Source organism: Rhopalosiphum padi, chromosome 2 (assembly GCF_020882245.1).
Source record: "Rhopalosiphum padi isolate XX-2018 chromosome 2, ASM2088224v1, whole genome shotgun sequence".
Lineage (NCBI taxonomy): Eukaryota > Metazoa > Arthropoda > Insecta > Hemiptera > Aphididae > Rhopalosiphum > Rhopalosiphum padi.
The window spans coordinates 86,552,235-86,572,624 of record NC_083598.1 but is presented as its reverse complement, the minus strand read 5'-3'; the positions used below and the strand labels follow the sequence as shown (position 1 = coordinate 86,572,624).

The following is a 20,390-nucleotide window of genomic DNA, read 5'->3' as shown; positions in this document are numbered from 1 at the left end:
TTGTTGATAATAATTCGGTTTTTTCGTATAAATTAATGGTTGTGAGTTTGTGTTGTTTTTAGTAATTGTTGACTTTTGATAATGAATCTAAGAGAAAAATATAAAAAAAAAATTATAAAATTATTATTATTAAATTTAAAATATATTTTATAGGTACATAATTGTTGTTGTAATAATGCTTTTCCGGGAATTTTTGATATGATATTGAATTTTGATGTCTTTCGTTTTGATTATCTGGATTACCTGTTAAATTCTAAAATATAACAAATAACGTTAAAAATTATTATTAAAAATTAAAATCAAAAAAAAAAATAATTATCAATTTATTTACAAACATTTTTTTTCCCATAACTAATTTTAATTATTATTATGTTATATTTTTTAAGTCTGTAAAAAATTGTATTCAAAATATAAACAACAAAACATAATATTCTTAATTTCTTATTAATCTTGTTACTTAAATCAAAAAGTTCTAAGTATTATAAACCTTAAAAAAATTATTTAATAATATGGATTAAATTTCGGATATCATAATAATATTTAGAAAGTTGAAATGATTTTTAAATTTATCCACAAAATAGTTGTCAATTAATTGAATTATTAAATTTTACTCGAGAGTGCAACCGAGAAAAATAAATGTTTAAAACTATTATTAAATTAAAAATATATTTTATATACGTTATAGTTGTAAGTTTCTGGAAATTTTTCAAAGATTATCGGCTTCTGATATTTTCCGTTTTGATTATATCTATTCTAAAATAAGAAAAAATAAATAATGTTAACAATTATTCTTTTATACTGCACTTATAAATGTAGTTTAACATAAAAAATAACTGCATAACTATAAATATTAAATTTGTTCTAAACTATTAATTTTCCATTCAAATAAAAATTGCTAAAATGTAAAAATTTATTGAAATGTAACATCTACTCTTAAGACTAACAATATAACTATGTAAAAAGACTAAATGATTATATTTATGTGCCTAACACTCACCACTCATAATTTTTCTATCACTAATCTAAGTATTTTATTCACAATTAACCTGAGACTTGTGATGTAATCTAAAATTATTCGCTTAAATATTTTATTTAACAAGCAAGTATATATATTTACTTCTGGTTTTTTCGCAGTATAAAAATTTGAACCATGACCAGTATTAAACTGTTTATCGACATTAAAACATTTTATTTTTAATGGATGAACTGTTCGAGTATACGCATCATTAAAAGTAGACAGAAAACCTAGATCCTCAAGAATCGAATTAATATTTCTCAAGTTATCGTCCAATCCCCTGTAACAAAAAAAAAATTTTAATGTTTATTGATTTATTTAAGAATGTTATTGCCCAAAATTTCTAATTTTTATTTTTATTTTTATTCTGTAATAGTACAATATAAATAATTATATAGTATAGGTATATTCAACAAATTTATTTAATTTTGATTTGTAGCATACTTATTTATAACAATAATATAGTATAAACAATATTCATATTATATATATGTATAATTATGTGATAATTTTCAAAATGAATAATTTATGCTGAACAGTAAATATTATATAATTTAAAAAAAAAAATTTTATTATAGTTTGATTATTTTAGCATATTTTCAATTTTCAATTTTGATATTGATGGATTAAAAAATCGAATACAATGAATTTTTAACAATATTTAATCATTTAATTAGATCAATGAAATAGTTTAGTTTACTTACGTAGTATAATTAATTTTTTCGTCATCCCCAATAGCTGTAGTACAAAATTTAAGTTTATCCGAATAGAAGTCATCATTAGAGGTTTTATTTTCAACTACTGCAGATTTGTTTCTAATCGGACGTCTATTATGCCTATAAAAACGTATACAAAATTTAAAAATCAATTTTATATTTCGACGGAAATAGGGTAAATGATGGACTCTCTTCCTAAGTCCAAACCTATTAACTTTAAATAAATCCCCATTAAAATAATTTCTATCTGGCTAATAATAATTAGTAAGAATTTAATATTTATACCAACAGAAAAATAAAAATATCCAATATAAACATTTATTTTATTTTCAGAACTTGTATCTGAGTTGGAAAAAATTTTCTAATTTGACAGAAAAAGGTATTGGTGGAAAACAGAAAGTTCATTGTCGGCGGAAACAAACGACATTCGTGTTGGATAAAATACTAAAAATTGTTTTTTAATTATTGTTAATAATAGGTATTTACTTTTTATTGGCCACAAAGAAGGTGCAAGCTAAAGTAATTTTTTTGTCAAAAAATCTGCTTTGGTTGCGGCCGTATATAACTTCTACCATATTTCCGGACCGAGTAGTATAATTAGGTTTTTTTAATAAATTCGTGTTTTTGATGGACGTCCATTTCGGTGTGTCGTTCATCGCTTTCGGATAATTCCGATTCATTGTTTGTATGGATCCGCTTTACAAATAATCTGTGACTATAGAAAACAAAGATGTGTTCTTTTTGCACAGACTCGTTTGCGATCTCAGTACTAACGAAATGAAAAAAAATTTGAAATGAAATTAAACATGAAATGTAAATGAGTATAAATTGAAAAAAAATATGAAGTGACAATGAGAAACAAAAATATAAATTGCGTTAATAATGTTGTTTGTTGTCGTCGTCATGGGCGATATTATAATAATTAGAACCTGACAACCGTTCATTCAGCCAAATATAATTTTAATTGTTTATAGTGTTCAGCCAGTATATTATAATATTGATATATGTTTGTTATTAATAATTATGGTAAGAGATTCATGAATAAATTTACTGTTCAATGTTATTTTTCATAAAAAACAAAATGTTTCAATTTCTGTAAGGATAACTTACGAGGAATCTTGTATTTAATATAGTCAAGTATTATCTATTAGTTATTTTAATCCTGTAATAATAAAATTTTTTTACTTATAATCTAGTGTTCTACTATACTTTCTATACATAATAGTACCATATACTTGCTTCGTGCGGTATTCATTAGTTGTGCCGAATTTGTAACACTACTACACTAGTACACTACCTGATAATTATACGTCAATTACGCCATAAAAAAATAACATTTTAACTATATTATTATAAAATTGTCTGTTATTTAAATTTTAATAATTTTAATTTATATAAATAGTATGGTAAATACAGTTATTATAATTTACAATTCGTTGTTAGTTTGATATCGGAGTCTATAGTCTATACTCTATACTGTACAAAAATTATCGAGTTGTATGTCCATTGCAATTTGGATTGTACTAAATGTCATTGAAAAATGTCTTGAGTATCAATTTTTAATAACTATAAAAACTAGATAAAACTAGGTTATCTAACATGTAAAAACAGATTCGCAGTTATCAAAATCTAAAGTTACCATGGCCGTAACACGTTTGAACATAAAATTACATTTTTACCTGGTATTTTGTAGAACGATTGGGAACACACGTTTAGTTACAAATTTTTTCAGACCCATAAATTCAATAAAACGTTTTGGTACATAACATTTTTTTAAATAATTCCACATTTAGTTACACTTTTTTTACTTTTTTACTTTAAATTTTATTATTATTATATTATTATAGCGTTATCCAGGAGATACCGCGAGGAGGATGGCTCTTAGTCTCCAAAAAACGTTTATATTTATTTTTGTTATAGTTAATATTTTAATTATTTTATTTTGCCATATTTTATTAAAATATTTGTCAATATATTTGGTTAATCTTATTTTATTTATTTACTTATCTGTATTAATTACTTTATTTTCCGACAAAATTCGTAGTCGAGTATACTACGATAATAATCATAGAATAATCATAATAATATGAGTTTGATATTAACTGGTTTGGAGATAAAGTATATGAGACATGAGTGTACCACTATTGTAGATCACGTGTTTATAAAGTGTACCCAAACGTTCTCTAATTTACCAGGTAAAAACGAAAAGACCTTTTATTTTATGTGCCCAAACGTTGTGTTTATTTGTACCAAAACGTGTTGGCTTTTGGATCAATGTGACCAAACGTTCAACCCCTGTTACCAAACATATTTGTAAATTACTTATTTACGAAATATGATCATCACAACTTATCTGTAACACTATAAGTTCTAAAATTAATGGCAATTGACATTAATATTGTACACAAAATATGTATTTTTAGGAATTCTTCTTGATATTTTTCGGTGCAATTGACAATATTGACATACAACATACGACATGTATTAGATCCAAATACTATATACCAGCGGTTCCCTAACTGTGCATCGCGGTGCCCCTAGGGGCACCGTAGTCTACGTAAAATTGGTTATCAATGAAAATTTTTTTTTGTTCTGTCTTTCGAGTTATTCACAGCAGAGCACCGTGGGTAAAAATTGGGTCCAAAAAAGGCACCGCGGAAAAAAAGTTTGGGAACCACTGACCTAGACAAATATTTCAAATTGATTTAAATCATCATGGATACCTCTAGTATCCTTTTTAATTTTCTATAACTTTTTAACACGAAATTCAAATATATTAGATGTGTATACATTTTATATTTATATATTAAAAAAATAAATATAAAATTATTATACTATTAATTTGTTACAATAAATACACGTTAAAATAATGAAAAAAATATAAAATAACTGTATTTTTAACAAACATAATAATTATTAAAATATATACAAAATTATTTTTACAATAATATAAACACATTAAAATAATAATGAAGAAAATACGAAAAACTTCATTTTTAACAAACATAATAATTATTAAAATATATACAAAATTATTGTTACAATAATATACATATTAAAATAATAATGTAGAAAATACGAAAAAACTGCATTTTTAACAAACATAATAATTCATAAAATATATAAACAATTATTGTTACAATAATATACATATTAAAATAATAATGTAGAAAATACAAAAAAACTGCATTTTTAACAAACATAATAATTCATAAAATATATAAACAATTATTGTCACAATAATATAAAAACATTCAAATAATAATGAAAAAAATACGAAAATACTGCATTTTTAACAAAAATAATAATAATTAAAATATGTAAGCAATTGTTACAATATAAACACATTCAAATAATAATGAAGAAAATACGAAAAACTGCATATTTAAAAAACAAACATAATAGTTAATAAAATATATAAGAAATTGTAACAATTTGTACACGTTAAAGTAATAACGAAGAAAAAAATGAAAAAACTGAATTTTAAACAAGAATAATAATTAATAAAATATATAAACAGATATTGTCACAATAATATAAAAACATTCAAATAATAATAAAAAAGTACGAAAACTGCATTTTTAACAAAAAAAATAATAAATAAAATATATAAACACATTCAAATAATAATGAAGAAAAAACGAAAAATTGCGTTTTTAAAAAACAAACATAATAGTTAATAAAATATTTAAGACATTGATACAATATAATACACGTTAAAGTAATAACGAAGAAAAAAATGAAAAAACTGAATTTTTAACAAGAATAATAATTAATAAAATATAAAAGCAATTGCTCCAAAATAATAAACAAGGTAATTACCAAGAAAAAACGAAGAAACGGTATTTTTAACGAACAAGCATAATAATTGAGAAATATAAAAACAATGTTTTCAATTGGAGTAACGACAACTGTCAGTTACTCCAATTAAAGTTTCCGTAAAACGCTGTGATTGAGTTTAATTTACCATTAATGATATTTTGTTGAATTTCAACTTTCCCGAAATCTTGTGCCAAACGCAAACACTGAAATATTATAATATAAAGTTTAATGTATATACCTAAGACCAATAATCGTGCGTGTTTTACTTCAGATATGTCGGTGTTTTTTGGCATGTGGAATGCAATATTTGGTGCAACAGTTTTGGCGAGTTTAAAAATATCAAAACCTCCTCCAAAATGACTATGACACATAGACTTTAAGCTATAAACTTTGTTGATTGCATATCCGGGTCCTCCCCACGGCGGAGACATAAACAATACATCAGCTTTTATCGTATGATAAATCGAAAAAAAGTCGCCGACCATAAAGTGGATTTTGTCCTCAACACCGCATATCTTAGCATTATGCCGTGCCAACTTGATCTTCTCCGGGTCGATGTCAATCGCTATAACTAAACACAAGTTATTAAAACATTTACTAAACATTATGTTACATAATAATAATACTAATAAAAATACCTTTTTTACAGGTTTTCGCTAATTGAATGACATTGCCACCAGCACCACAAAAGGGATCTACCACTACATTATTAGTGCAACGTTTTGCAATGTGGTAGCTTAAGATCTCGGGGCAAACCGAATAAAAGCTCTCTGTAAAATTAAATATGATTTAAAAAAAATTTAACACATTTATCCTATTCACTATTTAGTGGCTCGTGAGTGCTAAAATATTAGCGACGAATAAATAGTCAAGGAATATTTCTAAATAATATAAATGCATATGCCCTACCCAATTATTGTTTCTATATAATTTCAATACAAATACATATATTATTTAAAAAAAAAATTACATGAAAATATCATATTATGTGCAGTCAACGTGTTACATATAATATAATTTAATTACCCTCATCCAACACAATTCCTTGATCGAAGTTAGAAAACAGCATGTATCTCATATCCCAATATTTTGAAGGGATTGGCTTTTGTTGATAATAATTCGGTTTTTTCGTATAAATTAATGGTTGTGAGTTTGTGTTGTTTTTAGTAATTGTTGACTTTTGATAATGAATCTAAGAGAAAAATATAAAAAAAAAATTATAAAATTATTATTATTAAATTTAAAATATATTTTATAGGTACATAATTGTTGTTGTAATAATGCTTTTCCGGGAATTTTTGATATGATATTGAATTTTGATGTCTTTCGTTTTGATTATCTGGATTACCTGTTAAATTCTAAAATATAACAAATAACGTTAAAAATTATTATTAAAAATCAAAATCATAAAAAAAAAATAATTTACAAACATTTTTTTTCCATAACTAATTTTAATTATATGTTATTATTATGTTATATTTTTTAAGTCTGTAAAGAATTGTATTCAAAATATAAACAACAAAACATAATATTCTTAATTTCTTATTAATCTCGTTACTTAAATCAAAAAGTTCTAAGTATTATAAACCTTAAAAAAATTATTTTATAATATGCATTAAATTTCGGATATCATAATATTACTTAGAAAGTTGAAATGATTCTTTAATTTATCCACAAAATAGTTGTCAAATAATTGAATTATTAAATTTTACCCGAGAGTGCAACCGAGAAAAATAAATGTTTAAAACTATTATTAAATTAAAAATATATTTTATATACGTTATAGTTGTAAGTTTCTGGAAATTTTTCAAAGATTATCGGCTTCTGATATTTTCCGTTTTGATTATATCTATTCTAAAATAAAAAAAAAAATAATAATAACAATTATTCTCAAAAAACGGTTTAAATTTAAAAATAAATTATATAGAGATAATAATATTGGTAAGATATATTATTGTATAGTAATTTAAGATATAAATAAATATTGAACATCAAGTCTCATAAACTATTATAATTTTATTATTTTTAATTTAATACAACGAGTAATATTACAAATAAACATATATATATTATAATATCCCTTGTAATCGGCCCCACTGACAAGCTTTATACTGCACTTATAAATGTTGTTTAACATAAAACATAACTGCATAACTATAAATATTAAATTTGTTCTAAACTATTAATTTTCCATTCAAATAAAAATTGCTAAAATGTAAAAATTTATTGAAATGTAACATCTACTCTTAAGACTAACAATATAACTATGTAAAAAGACTAAATGATTATATTTATGTGCCTAACACTCACCACTCATAATTTTTCTATCACTAATCTAAGTATTTTATTCACAATTAACCCGAGACTTGTGATGTAATCTAAAATTATTCGCTTAAATATTTTATTTAACAAGCAAGTATATATATTTACTTCTGGTTTTTTCGCAGTATAAAAATTTGAACCATGTCCGGTATTAAACTGTTTATCGACATTAAAACATTTTATTTTTAATGGATGAACTGTTCGAGTATACGCATCATTAAAAGTAGACAGAAAACCTAGATCCTCAAGAATCGAATTAATATTTCTCAAGTTATCGTCCAATCCCCTGTAACAAAATAAAAATTTTAATGTTTATTGATTTATTTAAGAATGTTATTGCCCAAAATTTCAAATTTTTATTTTTATTTTTATTCTGTAATAGTACAATATAAATAATTATATAGTATAGGTATATTCAACAAATTTATTTAATTATGATTTGTAACATACTTATTTATAACAATAATATAGTAAGAACAATATTCATATTATATATATATGTATACTTATGTGATAATTTTCAACATGAATAATTTATGCTGAATAGTAAATATTATTTAATTAAAAAAAAAAATTTTTATTATAGTTTGATTATTTTAGCATATTTTCAATTTTCAATTTTGATATTGATGGATTAAAAAATCGAATACAATGAATTTTTAACAATATTTAATCATTTAATTAGCTCAATGAAATAGTTTAGTTTACTTACGTAGTATAATTAATTTTTTCGTCATCCCCAATAGCTGTAGTACAAAATTTAAGTTTATCCGAATAGAAGTCATCATTAGAGGTTTTATTTTCAACTACTGCAGATTTGTTTCTAATCGGACGTCTATTATGCCTATAAAAACGTATACAAAATTTAAAAATCAATTTTATATTTCGACGGAAATAGGGTAAATGATGGACTCTCTTCCTAAGTCCAAACCTATTAACTTTAAATAAATCCCCATTAAAATAATTTCTATCTGGCTAATAATAATTAGTAAGAATTTAATATTTATACCAACAGAAAAATAAAAATATCCAATATAAACATTTATTTTATTTTCAGAACTTGTATCTGAGTTGGAAAAAAATTTCTAATTTGACAGAAAAAGGTATTGGTGGAAAACGGAAAGTTAGTTGTCGCCGGAAACAAACGAAATTCGTGTTGGATAAAATACTAAAAATTGTTTTTTTATTATTGTTAATAATAGGTATTTACTTTTTATTGGCCACAAAGAAGGTGCAAGCCAAAGTAATTTTTTTGTCAAAAAATCTGCTTTGGTTGCGGCCGTATATAACTTCTACCATATTTCCGGACCGAGTAGTATAATTAGGTTTTTTTAATAAATTCGTGTTTTTGATGGACGTCCATTTCGGTGTGTCGTTCATCGCTTTCGGATAATTCCGATTCATTGTTAGTATGGATCCGCTTTACAAATATTCTGTGACTATAGAAAACAAAGATGTGTTCTTTTTGCACAGACTCGTTTGCGATCTCAGTACTAACGAAATGAATAAAAATTTGAAATGAAATTAAACATGAAATGTAAATGAGTATGAATTGAAAAAAAATATGAAGTGACAATGAGAAACAAAAATATAAATTGCGTTAATAATGTTGTTTGTTGTCGTCGTCATGGGCGATATTATAATAATTAGAACCTGACAACCGTTTATTCAGCCAAATATAATTTTAATTGTTTATAGTGTTAAGCCAGTATATTATAATATTAATATATATTTGTTATTAATTATTATCGTAAGAGATTCATGGATAAATTTACTGTTCAAAGTTATTTTTCATAAAAAACAAAATGTTTCAATTTCTGTAAGGATAACTTACGAGGAATCTTGTATTCAATATAGTCAAGTATCATGTATTATTTATTTTAATCCTGTAATCATATAATTTTTTTACTTATAATTTAGTGTTTTACTATATACTGTATATACTTAATAGTACCCCATACTGGCTACCGCGCGGTATTCGTTAATTTGGGACAGTACCTACATCAATTACTCCATAAAACCATATTATTATAAAATTGTCAGTTGATTTAATTTTAATAATTTTAGTTTATATAAATAGTATGGTTTATATAGTAATTATAATTTACAATTCGTTGTTAGTCTGATATCGGAGTCAATACGGTACAAATATTATCGATTTGTATGGCCATTTCAATTTGTATTGTACTAAATGTCATTGAAAAATTCTTGATTATCAACTTTTAGTACCTAACTATAAAAACTAAATACAGTCAACTCGCGATATAACGAATTTCAAGAGACCGAGAAAAAAATCCGTTTTATCGTAAGTTCGTTACATCGAAATTCGTTATATCAAGAGAATATACTAATTGAATTCGTTATAACGAGATTTAAAACAAAAATTCAAAATTTAAATCAATAAAATACAAATACATATGTATGTACATATTTATTTAATAATTTTATTATTCGTATACAATATACATATGTATAAAATATATGAGTCATATAAGCATGTATTTATTGTTTAATTTCAATATAAATATGTATGTAATAATATTTCTAATAAAAATATGCTTTAATAATAATATTGCTTTTAAAATGTACATATTATAATAAATCGCTATACATGTGTGTATTTATTTTTTTTAAAAATCAGATATTTTTGATTGTTTGCAACTGCTTGAGTTTACCTTATCAATAGTATTGTCCAGATTTAAAATGCTAGAAAACACACTATCGTCAATATCATATCTCTGTAAATAACTTAAGACGGCGCGAAGACCTAATTTGGCTTCCTTCGATGTTACGATGGGGTCTTCAAAAGATTCTTCTTCGTCATTTTCTTCGTCATTACCTTCTTCGTTATTAAAACTGGCAAAAATCTCATCGTCTGTAAGAGACACACAAACAGCTAAATCATCGTCGATAGCAACATAATCTTCTAACGTCAATTGATCGTCTAGAACAGTAGATAATGTGTTATGTTGAGTGTCAACTTCTAAAGTGATAGGGAATTCTTCTTCTTCATTATCAATAGTTTTCACAAATCCACATTTTCTAAAGCAGTTACGAATTGTTTGTGTAGTCACATTGTTCCAAGATTTGTGGCTGATCATTATAGCAGTCAAGACGATTACTTTCGGAGAATCATTATTATCCAAGCAAGCCAAAAATTCAAATACAATTTCCTTTCGATAAGAAAGTTTGAAGTTTTTAATAATGCCTTGGTCCAGAGGTTGGAGTTTCGAGGTTGTGTTTGCTGGAAGAAACTCAATTCGTACATTAGAGAGAGTTGGGGGGTTGTTATGTGCAGTGCAATTATCAACAAAAATTATAATTTTTCTATGTTGTTTTCGCATGTCATTATTGAATGTTTCAAGCCATTCGTTCCACAATTCGGTTGTCATCCACGATTATTTTTTGTTTCTATACGTCACAGGCAAAGATTTGACATTTTTAAAGCACCTAGGTTTAGCAGACTTGCCTATAAATAAAGGCCTTAACTTCCCCGATCCATCCATATTTACCGCAAAAAGTAAAGTAACTCGCTCCTTACTAAGTTTCCCTCCATGGCACTTTTCATTTTTAAACGTTAGTGTTCGGTCAGGTAAACATTTAAAAAACAGTCCTGTCTCGTCAGCATTGAACACATTTTTCGGATCGTACTCACATAATAAGTCTTGAAGTATCATCTGCTAGTCGTTACAGATACCTTCATCGACACTTGCACTTTCTCCACAATTTTTTTTGAATACCAAGTTATGACGCTTTTTAAAATTAGATAACCAACCGTCACTAGCAGTAAAATCTGAGATTCCAAACATTTCAGCATAACTTTTAGCTTTTTCTTTGATTAAAATACCACTCACGGGAATATTTTGCTGCCTAACTTGATTGAACCAAGTGAATAAACATTGTTCTATACGGGGAAACTCACTTAGTCGTCTCTTTTTCCGGCTACTTTGTGCGTCAGTTGTATTAAGAATTGCTTCTTTCTGTTTCAAAATTGTAGAAAGTGACGAAAACGGAATTTTAAAACTATCTGTGACTTCTTTTTTCTTTTTACCACTCTCGATTTCTTCAATAATTGTTTTCTTGTCCGAAATTGACAAACACTTTCGTTTTGAACTCATAATAATTCGTAAAAATCGTAATAACTCGTAAAACGCGACGTATTTTTGAACGTACGGTCACGTTTCACACAACGAACAGAACTAAAACGGTACCGATATGTTACGTACATTTTGCATAGAGCCACTAATCGACATAAGTCTTATCTTAATTGCGATACTGTACTTAAGTGTACTATCGCATAATAATCATCAGAAAAACTTCGTAATCTATTATGTGGTAATAGCAACATACTTATTTTTATATATTTTTCATGGAGTTATACACTAGAGACATGTATCTTATCTTAATTAATTAAATACATCGCAAGAGTTTTGATCAAAAACGCTTCGCTACATCGAGGTGACCAAAATACATTACATTTGTTCGTTATACCGTGATATTTTCAAGGGACCTGTGGTTTTATTCGTTATATCGAGATTTTCGTTGTATCGAATTTCGTTATATCGCGAGTTGACTGTACAACTATAGGTAACACAACACGTAAAAACAGATTCGCAGTTATCAAAATCTAAAGTTACCGCCATAGGCATTCTAATATTAAGCCCCGCGGAACCATCCGACAATTAATTTTTATTGTTATCACAGTTGAATTGATCGATTTATCAATAATAATAATTTTGTATACATTTTTATAAAGATAAATATTTTTCTTCCGTTTATAAACATGACGTAATGATACACATTTATCTTTAATTTTATTACGGACTATGAAATTTATCCGTTGCGAATAACGCCTACAACGATATAATATTATATATTTATTTATGAACTTGAATATCATAAATTGTTATTTCATATTATACTTTATTATAATTACCTATTGTGATAATTACACCGTCAATACGACTATGCACAAACGTGCAAAATAAATGTAAAACCGTATTGTGTTGTATTTATATAGAACACGCGGCGTTAACTAGCATATAGTTTTCCGCATATTAAATCATGTATTATATTGTATAAGCGATGTTCAAAGTAAACTTGCATTTAGTTATCGGATGAAATTTGTTTATAGTAATTTTCTTTTATATACTATTCAATATAAAAAAAACTAATGAAGTCGCTTTGCTGTCTAGTAACAAGTAGGTGCCAATTAAGTGACATAAGTGTATTCGTCATTGGATAGGTTAAACTAATTACCTATTCGTGATTTAAAGATTTTAACCCAGTCGATCCATAATTGAAAAAAATCAATATGTTCTTTAGAAATTTCTATAATAAACGTTATATTTTAAAATAACGTATATATCAAGTTTTAATTTGTCGTCGGTGACACCAAAAACACATACATTTGGCCCCTACTATAGTTAACATTTTATATTTTTTTAAATTAAGCTTCTCTCCAATGCACTACTTTTCATTTATAATTTTTTTTATAATTATTAAATAAAACAAAATAATTTAAGTAAAGACATTAGTTTATGACCTATAATATTATTTAGTATTTTATTCTTCTATTTCAGTATTATATTCTTAATATTTACATACCTACAGAAAGAGAAAAATTACATTTCAAATTGATTTACATCATGTATACCTCTGGTATCATTTTTAATTTTCTATAACTTTTTTAACAATAGGTACATTTTATATTTATATTTTAAATAAATAAATATAAAATTATTATACTATTAATTTGTTACAATAAATACACGTTAAAATAATGAAAAAAATATAAAATAACTGTATTTTTAACAAACATAATAATTATTAAAATATATACAAAATTATTTTTACAATAATATAAACACATTAAAATAATAATGAAGAAAATACGAAAAACTTCATTTTTAACAAACATAATAATTATTAAAATATATACAAAATTACTTTTACAATAATATAAACACATTCAAATAATAATGAAGAAAATATAAAAAAACTGCATTTTTAACAAACATAATAATTATTAAAATATATAAAAAATTATTGTTACAATAATATACATATTAAAATAATAATGTAGAAACTACGAAAATACTGCATTTTTAAAAAATAATAATAATAAATAAAGTATATAAGCAATTGTTACAATATAAACACACTCAAATAATAATGATGAAAATACGAAAAACTGCATGTTTAAAAAACAAACATAATAGTTAATAAAATATATAAGAAATTGTAACAATATGTACACGTTAAAGTAATAACGAAGAAAAAAATGAAAAAACTGGATTTTTAACAAGAATAATAATTAATAAAATATACAAACAGTTATTGTCACAATAATATAAAAACATTCAAATAATAATAAAAAAGTACGAAAAACTGCATTTTTAACAAAAAAAATTATAAATAAAATATATAAACACATTCAAATAATAATGAAGAAAAAACGAAAAATTGCGTTTTTAAAAAACAAACATAATAGTTAATAAAATATTTAAGACATTGATACAATATAATACACGTTAAAGTAATAACGAAGAAAAAAATGAAAAAACTGAATTTTTAACAAGAATAATAATTAATAAAATATAAAAGCAATTGCTCCAAAATAATAAACAAGGTAATTACCAAGAAAAAACGAAGAAACGGTATTTTTAACGAACAAGCATAATAATTGAGAAATATAAAAACAATGTTTTCAATTGGAGTAACGACAACTGTCAGTTACTCCAATTAAAGTTTCCGTAAAACGCTGTGATTGAGTTTAATTTACCATTAATGATATTTTGTTGAATTTCAACTTTCCCGAAATCTTGTGCCAAACGCAAACACTGAAATATTATAATATAAAGTTTAATGTATATACCTAAGACCAATAATCGTGCGTGTTTTACTTCAGATATGTCGGTGTTTTTTGGCATGTGGAATGCAATATTTGGTGCAACAGTTTTGGCGAGTTTAAAAATATCAAAACCTCCTCCAAAATGACTATGACACATAGACTTTAAGCTATAAACTTTGTTGATTGCATATCCGGGTCCTCCCCACGGCGGAGACATAAACAATACATCAGCTTTTATCGTATGATAAATCGAAAAAAAGTCGCCGACCATAAAGTGGATTTTGTCCTCAACACCGCATATCTTAGCATTATGCCGTGCCAACTTGATCTTCTCCGGGTCGATGTCAATCGCTATAACTAAACACAAGTTATTAAAACATTTACTAAACATTATGTTACATAATAATAATACTAATAAAAATACCTTTTTTACAGGTTTTCGCTAATTGAATGACATTGCCACCAGCACCACAAAAGGGATCTACCACTACATTATTAGTGCAACGTTTTGCAATGTGGTAGCTTAAGATCTCGGGGCAAACCGAATAAAAGCTCTCTGTAAAATTAAATATGATTTAAAAAAAATTTAACACATTTATCCTATTCACTATTTAGTGGCTCGTGAGTGCTAAAATATTAGCGACGAATAAATAGTCAAGGAATATTTCTAAATAATATAAATGCATATGCCCTACCCAATTATTGTTTCTATATAATTTCAATACAAATACATATATTATTTAAAAAAAAAATTACATGAAAATATCATATTATGTGCAGTCAACGTGTTACATATAATATAATTTAATTACCCTCATCCAACACAATTCCTTGATCGAAGTTAGAAAACAGCATGTATCTCATATCCCAATATTTTGAAGGGATTGGCTTTTGTTGATAATAATTCGGTTTTTTCGTATAAATTAATGGTTGTGAGTTAATGTTGTTTTTAGTAATTGTTGACTTTTGATAATGAATCTAAGAGAAAAATATAAAAAAAAAAATTATAAAATTATTATTATTAAATTTAAAATATATTTTATAGGTACATAATTGTTGTTGTAATAATGTTTTTCTGGGAATTTTTGATATGGTATTGAATTTTGATGTCTTTCGTTTTGATTATCTGGATTACCTGTTAAATTCTAAAATATAACAAATAACGTTAAAAATTATAATTAAAAATCAAAATCATAAAAAAAAAATAATTTACAAACATTTTTTTTCCATAACTAATTTTAATTATATGTTATTATTATGTTATATTTTTTAAGTCTGTAAAGAATTGTATTCAAAATATAAACAACAAAACATAATATTCTTAATTTCTTATTAATCTCGTTACTTAAATCAAAAAGTTCTAAGTATTATAAACCTTAAAAAAATTATTTTATAATATGCATTAAATTTCGGATATCATAATATTACTTAGAAAGTTGAAATGATTCTTTAATTTATCCACAAAATAGTTGTCAAATAATTGAATTATTAAATTTTACCCGAGAGTGCAACCGAGAAAAATAAATGTTTAAAACTATTATTAAATTAAAAATATATTTTATATACGTTATAGTTGTAAGTTTCTGGAAATTTTTCAAAGATTATCGGCTTCTGATATTTTCCGTTTTGATTATATCTATTCTAAAATAAAAAAAAAAATAATAATAACAATTATTCTCAAAAAACGGTTTAAATTTAAAAATAAATTATATAGAGATAATAATATTGGTAAGATAGATTATTGTATAGTAATTTAAGATATAAATAAATATTGAACATCAAGTCTCATAAACTATTATAATTTTATTATTTTTAATTTTATACAGCGAGTAATATTACAAATTAACATATATATATTATAATATCCCTTGTAATCGGCCCCACTGAGCAAGCTTTATACTGCACTTATAAATGTTGTTTAACATAAAAAATAACTGCATAACTATAAATATTAAATTTGTTCTAAACTATTAATTTTCCATTCAAATAAAAATTGCTAAAATGTAAAAATTTATTGAAATGTAACATCTACTCTTAAGACTAACAATATAACTATGTAAAAAGACTAAATGATTATAGTTATGTGCCTAACACTCACCACTCATAATTTTTCTATCACTAATCTAAGTATTTTATTCACAATTAACCCGAGACTTGTGATGTAATCTAAAATTATTCGCTTAAATATTTTATTTAACAAGCAAGTATATATATTTACTTCTGGTTTATTCGCAGTATAAAAATTTGAACCATATCCGGTATTAAACTGTTTATCGACATTAAAACATTTTATTTTTAATGGATGAACTGTTCGAGTATACGCATCATTAAAAGTAGACAGAAAACCTAGATCCTCAAGAATCGAATTAATATTTCTCAAGTTATAGTCCAATCCCCTGTGACAAAAAAAAAAATTTAATATTTATTGATTTATTTAAGAATGTTATTGCCCAAAATTTCAAATTTTTATTTTTATTTTTATTCTGTAATAGTACAATATAAATAATTATATAGTATAGGTATATTCAACAAATTTATTTAATTATGATTTGTAGCATACTTATTTATAACAATAATATAGTAAGAACAATATTCATATTATATATATATGTATACTTATGTGATAATTTTCAACATGAATAATTTATGCTGAACAGTTAATATTATATTATTTAAAAAAAATTTTTTTAATTATAGTTTGATTATTTTAGCATATTTTCAATTTTCAATTTTGATATTGATGGATTAAAAAATCGAATACAATGAATTTTTAACAATATTTAATCATTTAATTAGCTCAATGAAATAGTTTAGTTTACTTACGTAGTATAATTAATTTTTTCGTCATCCCCAATAGCTGTAGTACAAAATTTAAGTTTATCCGAATAGAAGTCATCATTAGATGTTTTATTTTCAACTACTGCAGATTTGTTTCTAATCGGACGTCTATTATGCCTATAAAAACGTATACAAAATTTAAAAATCAATTTTATATTTCGACGGAAATAGGGTAAATGAGGGACTCTCCTCCTAAGTCCAAACCTATTAACTTTAAATAAATCCCCATTAAAATAATTTCTATCTGGCTAATAATAATTAGTAAGAATTTAATATTTATACCAACAGAAAAATAAAAATATCCAATATAAACATTTATTTTATTTTCAGAACTTGTATCTGAGTTGGAAAAAAATTTCTAATTCGACAGAAAAAGGTATTGGTGGAAAACGGAAAGTTAGTTGTCGGCGGAAACAAACGACATTCGTGTTGGATAAAATACTAAAAATTGTTTTTTAATTATTGTTAACAATAGGTATTTACTTTTTATTGGCCACAAAGAAGGTGCAAGCTAAAGTAATTTTTTTGTCAAAAAATCTGCTTTGGTTGCGGCCGTATATAACTTCTACCATATTTCCGGACCGAGTAGTATAATTAGGTTTTTTTAATAAATTCGTGTTTTTGATGGACGTCCATTTCGGTGTGTCGTTCATCGCTTTCGGATAATTCCGATTCATTGTTAGTATGGATCCGCTTTACAAATAATCTGTGACTATAGAAAACAAAGATGTGTTCTTTTTGCACAGACTCGTTTGCGATCTCAGTACTAACGAAATGAAAAAAAATTTGAAATGAAATTAAACATGAAATGTAAATGAGTATGAATTGAAAAAAAATATGAAGTGACAATGAGAAACAAAAATATAAATTGCGTTAATAATGTTGTTTGTTGTCGTCGTCATGGGCGATATTTTAATAATTAGAACCTGACAACCGTTCATTCAGCCAAATATAATTTTAATTGTTTATAGTGTTCAGCCAGTATATTATAATATTGATATATGTTTGTTATTAATAATTATGGTAAGAGATTCATGAATAAATTTACTGTTCAATATTATTTTTCATAAAAAACAAAATGTTTCAATTTCTGTAAGGATAACTTACGAGGAATCTTGTATTCAATATAGTCAAGTATCATCTATTATTTATTTTAATCCTGTAATAATATAATTATTTTACTTATAATCTAGTGTTCTACTATACTGTCTATACTTAATAGTACCATATACTTGCTTCGTGCGGTATTCGTTAGTTGTGCCGAATTTGTAACACTACTACACTAGTACACTACCTGATAATTATACGTCAATTACGCCATAAAAAAATAACATTTTAACCATATTATTATAAAATTGTCTGTTATTTAAATTTTAATAATTTTAATTTATATAAATAGTATGGTAAATATAGTTATTATAATTTACAATTCGTTGTTAGTTTGATATCGGAGTCTATAGTCTATACTCTATACATTCTCGAGTTCTCGGCACTACCTATCCAGTGTCAGAAAAACCGACTATATAAACCGTAAAATTATTTACAGTTAAAGTTTTCACCAAAACACTTAGAGTGACCATGCCGGTCTTTCATTGCGGTTCTTAAACCGTGACTTATGGATGACTGTTTTAAAATTAACTGTTATCAGGCTCCGACATTGAACGTTAAAATTGCTACTCAGGTAACGCGCGCACTGCGAACATCGAAATCGCAATATTATAATGATTTCTCAACCCTGTTTTATAGACTTATTGATTTCAAGAGTTTGCAGGTCGCGCACTCACGCATGACACTTATCGCCTGTGTACGGTATATATACAGTGACACAGTGTACAGTGTATACAAGTATATCAAATGATAATGTATGCATATATATATATATATATATATAAATATATGCTATATATTGTTAATTTTGGTTTTCACAGTGTTTACACGAACGGATTTTCTCGGGCAAACGTCTATTACAGCGACGCGCATATTAAATTCGAATAATTTCCGTATATATATAAACGCATTATTAGCCGTATAATATATAATACGCGGCGGGAAACCACTCTTAGAAATATTAGCGCAATAAATATCACGTCGAATTCTGCGCGTCAGAGAAACATTCCAACGACAATTCCGTTCGATTGTAAATCGTATTTTTAATATATATAATTATTATTATCGTGTGTTTGCACGGTAAAATCGGATTCGGACAGCAGAAACGTATATAATAATACGCCGTACACGGCTACCGGGCAACCGTTCTATACCAGCGGCACCCACACGCGACATGATTTGTTAACATTTCCTTTGCCAACATTTGTGCGGCCGTCGTTTTAAATTTCATCGTATATAGACTGCAAATGTTATATTAAAATCATATCATAAGATTATACACAGAAAAGGACAAAATTTAATATTTATCACGTTTACTTTACTGTGTTATATAATATAGATTCGTAATAAACTGCACTCGGTAGTCGGTTGTTCAGATGTACACATTTATAATAATATAATATAATATAATAACAGTTATATTTATACGACCGAAGCATGCTAAAACGCCATAAATTTGTTTAGCGATAAATAATTATATTTTAATATATATTATTATAATTTTGTTTTATATATATATATATATATAATATCTTTTACATTTCATATAAAATGAATTTAAATTATGCGTATACCAATGTGCATTATAAATTTATAAAATACGTATATACTGGACAAAATATTTCTCCGCGGAGATGATGTACGATAATAACGACGATAATATAGTGAAGGTGGTTTCTAAATACGATTTCTTATAACCTAAACGGTATATATATAA

At 25.2% G+C, this 20,390-nt stretch overlaps 4 protein-coding genes across 4 annotated transcripts; all 4 read right to left on the bottom strand.

Moving 5' to 3' along the window:
* Positions 1-32: 32 nt before the first annotated feature.
* On the bottom strand, positions 33-6,631 carry LOC132919122 (trimethylguanosine synthase-like). Its single transcript, XM_060980468.1, has 9 exons — positions 6,580-6,631; positions 6,192-6,323; positions 5,820-6,124; positions 5,654-5,756; positions 3,924-4,026; positions 1,720-1,851; positions 1,118-1,295; positions 180-253; positions 33-87 (listed from the first exon to the last, which is right to left on the bottom strand). The coding sequence occupies exons 1-9, from the start codon at positions 6,629-6,631 to the stop codon at positions 33-35; spliced, it is 1,134 nt and encodes a 377-aa protein (XP_060836451.1).
* Positions 6,632-10,505: 3,874 nt separating this feature from the next.
* Positions 10,506-11,267, bottom strand: LOC132919121 (tigger transposable element-derived protein 6-like). The gene has a single exon (XM_060980467.1). The coding sequence runs from the start codon at positions 11,265-11,267 to the stop codon at positions 10,506-10,508; it is 762 nt and encodes a 253-aa protein (XP_060836450.1).
* A 288-nt stretch (positions 11,268-11,555) lies between these two features.
* LOC132919119 (major centromere autoantigen B-like) lies at positions 11,556-11,993 on the bottom strand. Its single transcript, XM_060980466.1, has one exon. The coding sequence runs from the start codon at positions 11,991-11,993 to the stop codon at positions 11,556-11,558; it is 438 nt and encodes a 145-aa protein (XP_060836449.1).
* Positions 11,994-14,606: 2,613 nt separating this feature from the next.
* On the bottom strand, positions 14,607-15,592 carry LOC132919118 (trimethylguanosine synthase-like). The gene is made up of 4 exons (XM_060980465.1): positions 15,541-15,592; positions 15,153-15,284; positions 14,781-15,085; positions 14,607-14,717 (listed from the first exon to the last, which is right to left on the bottom strand). Exons 1-4 carry the CDS (start codon positions 15,590-15,592, stop codon positions 14,607-14,609), a joined length of 600 nt encoding a protein of 199 aa, XP_060836448.1.
* Between the last annotated feature and the right edge of the window lie 4,798 nt (positions 15,593-20,390).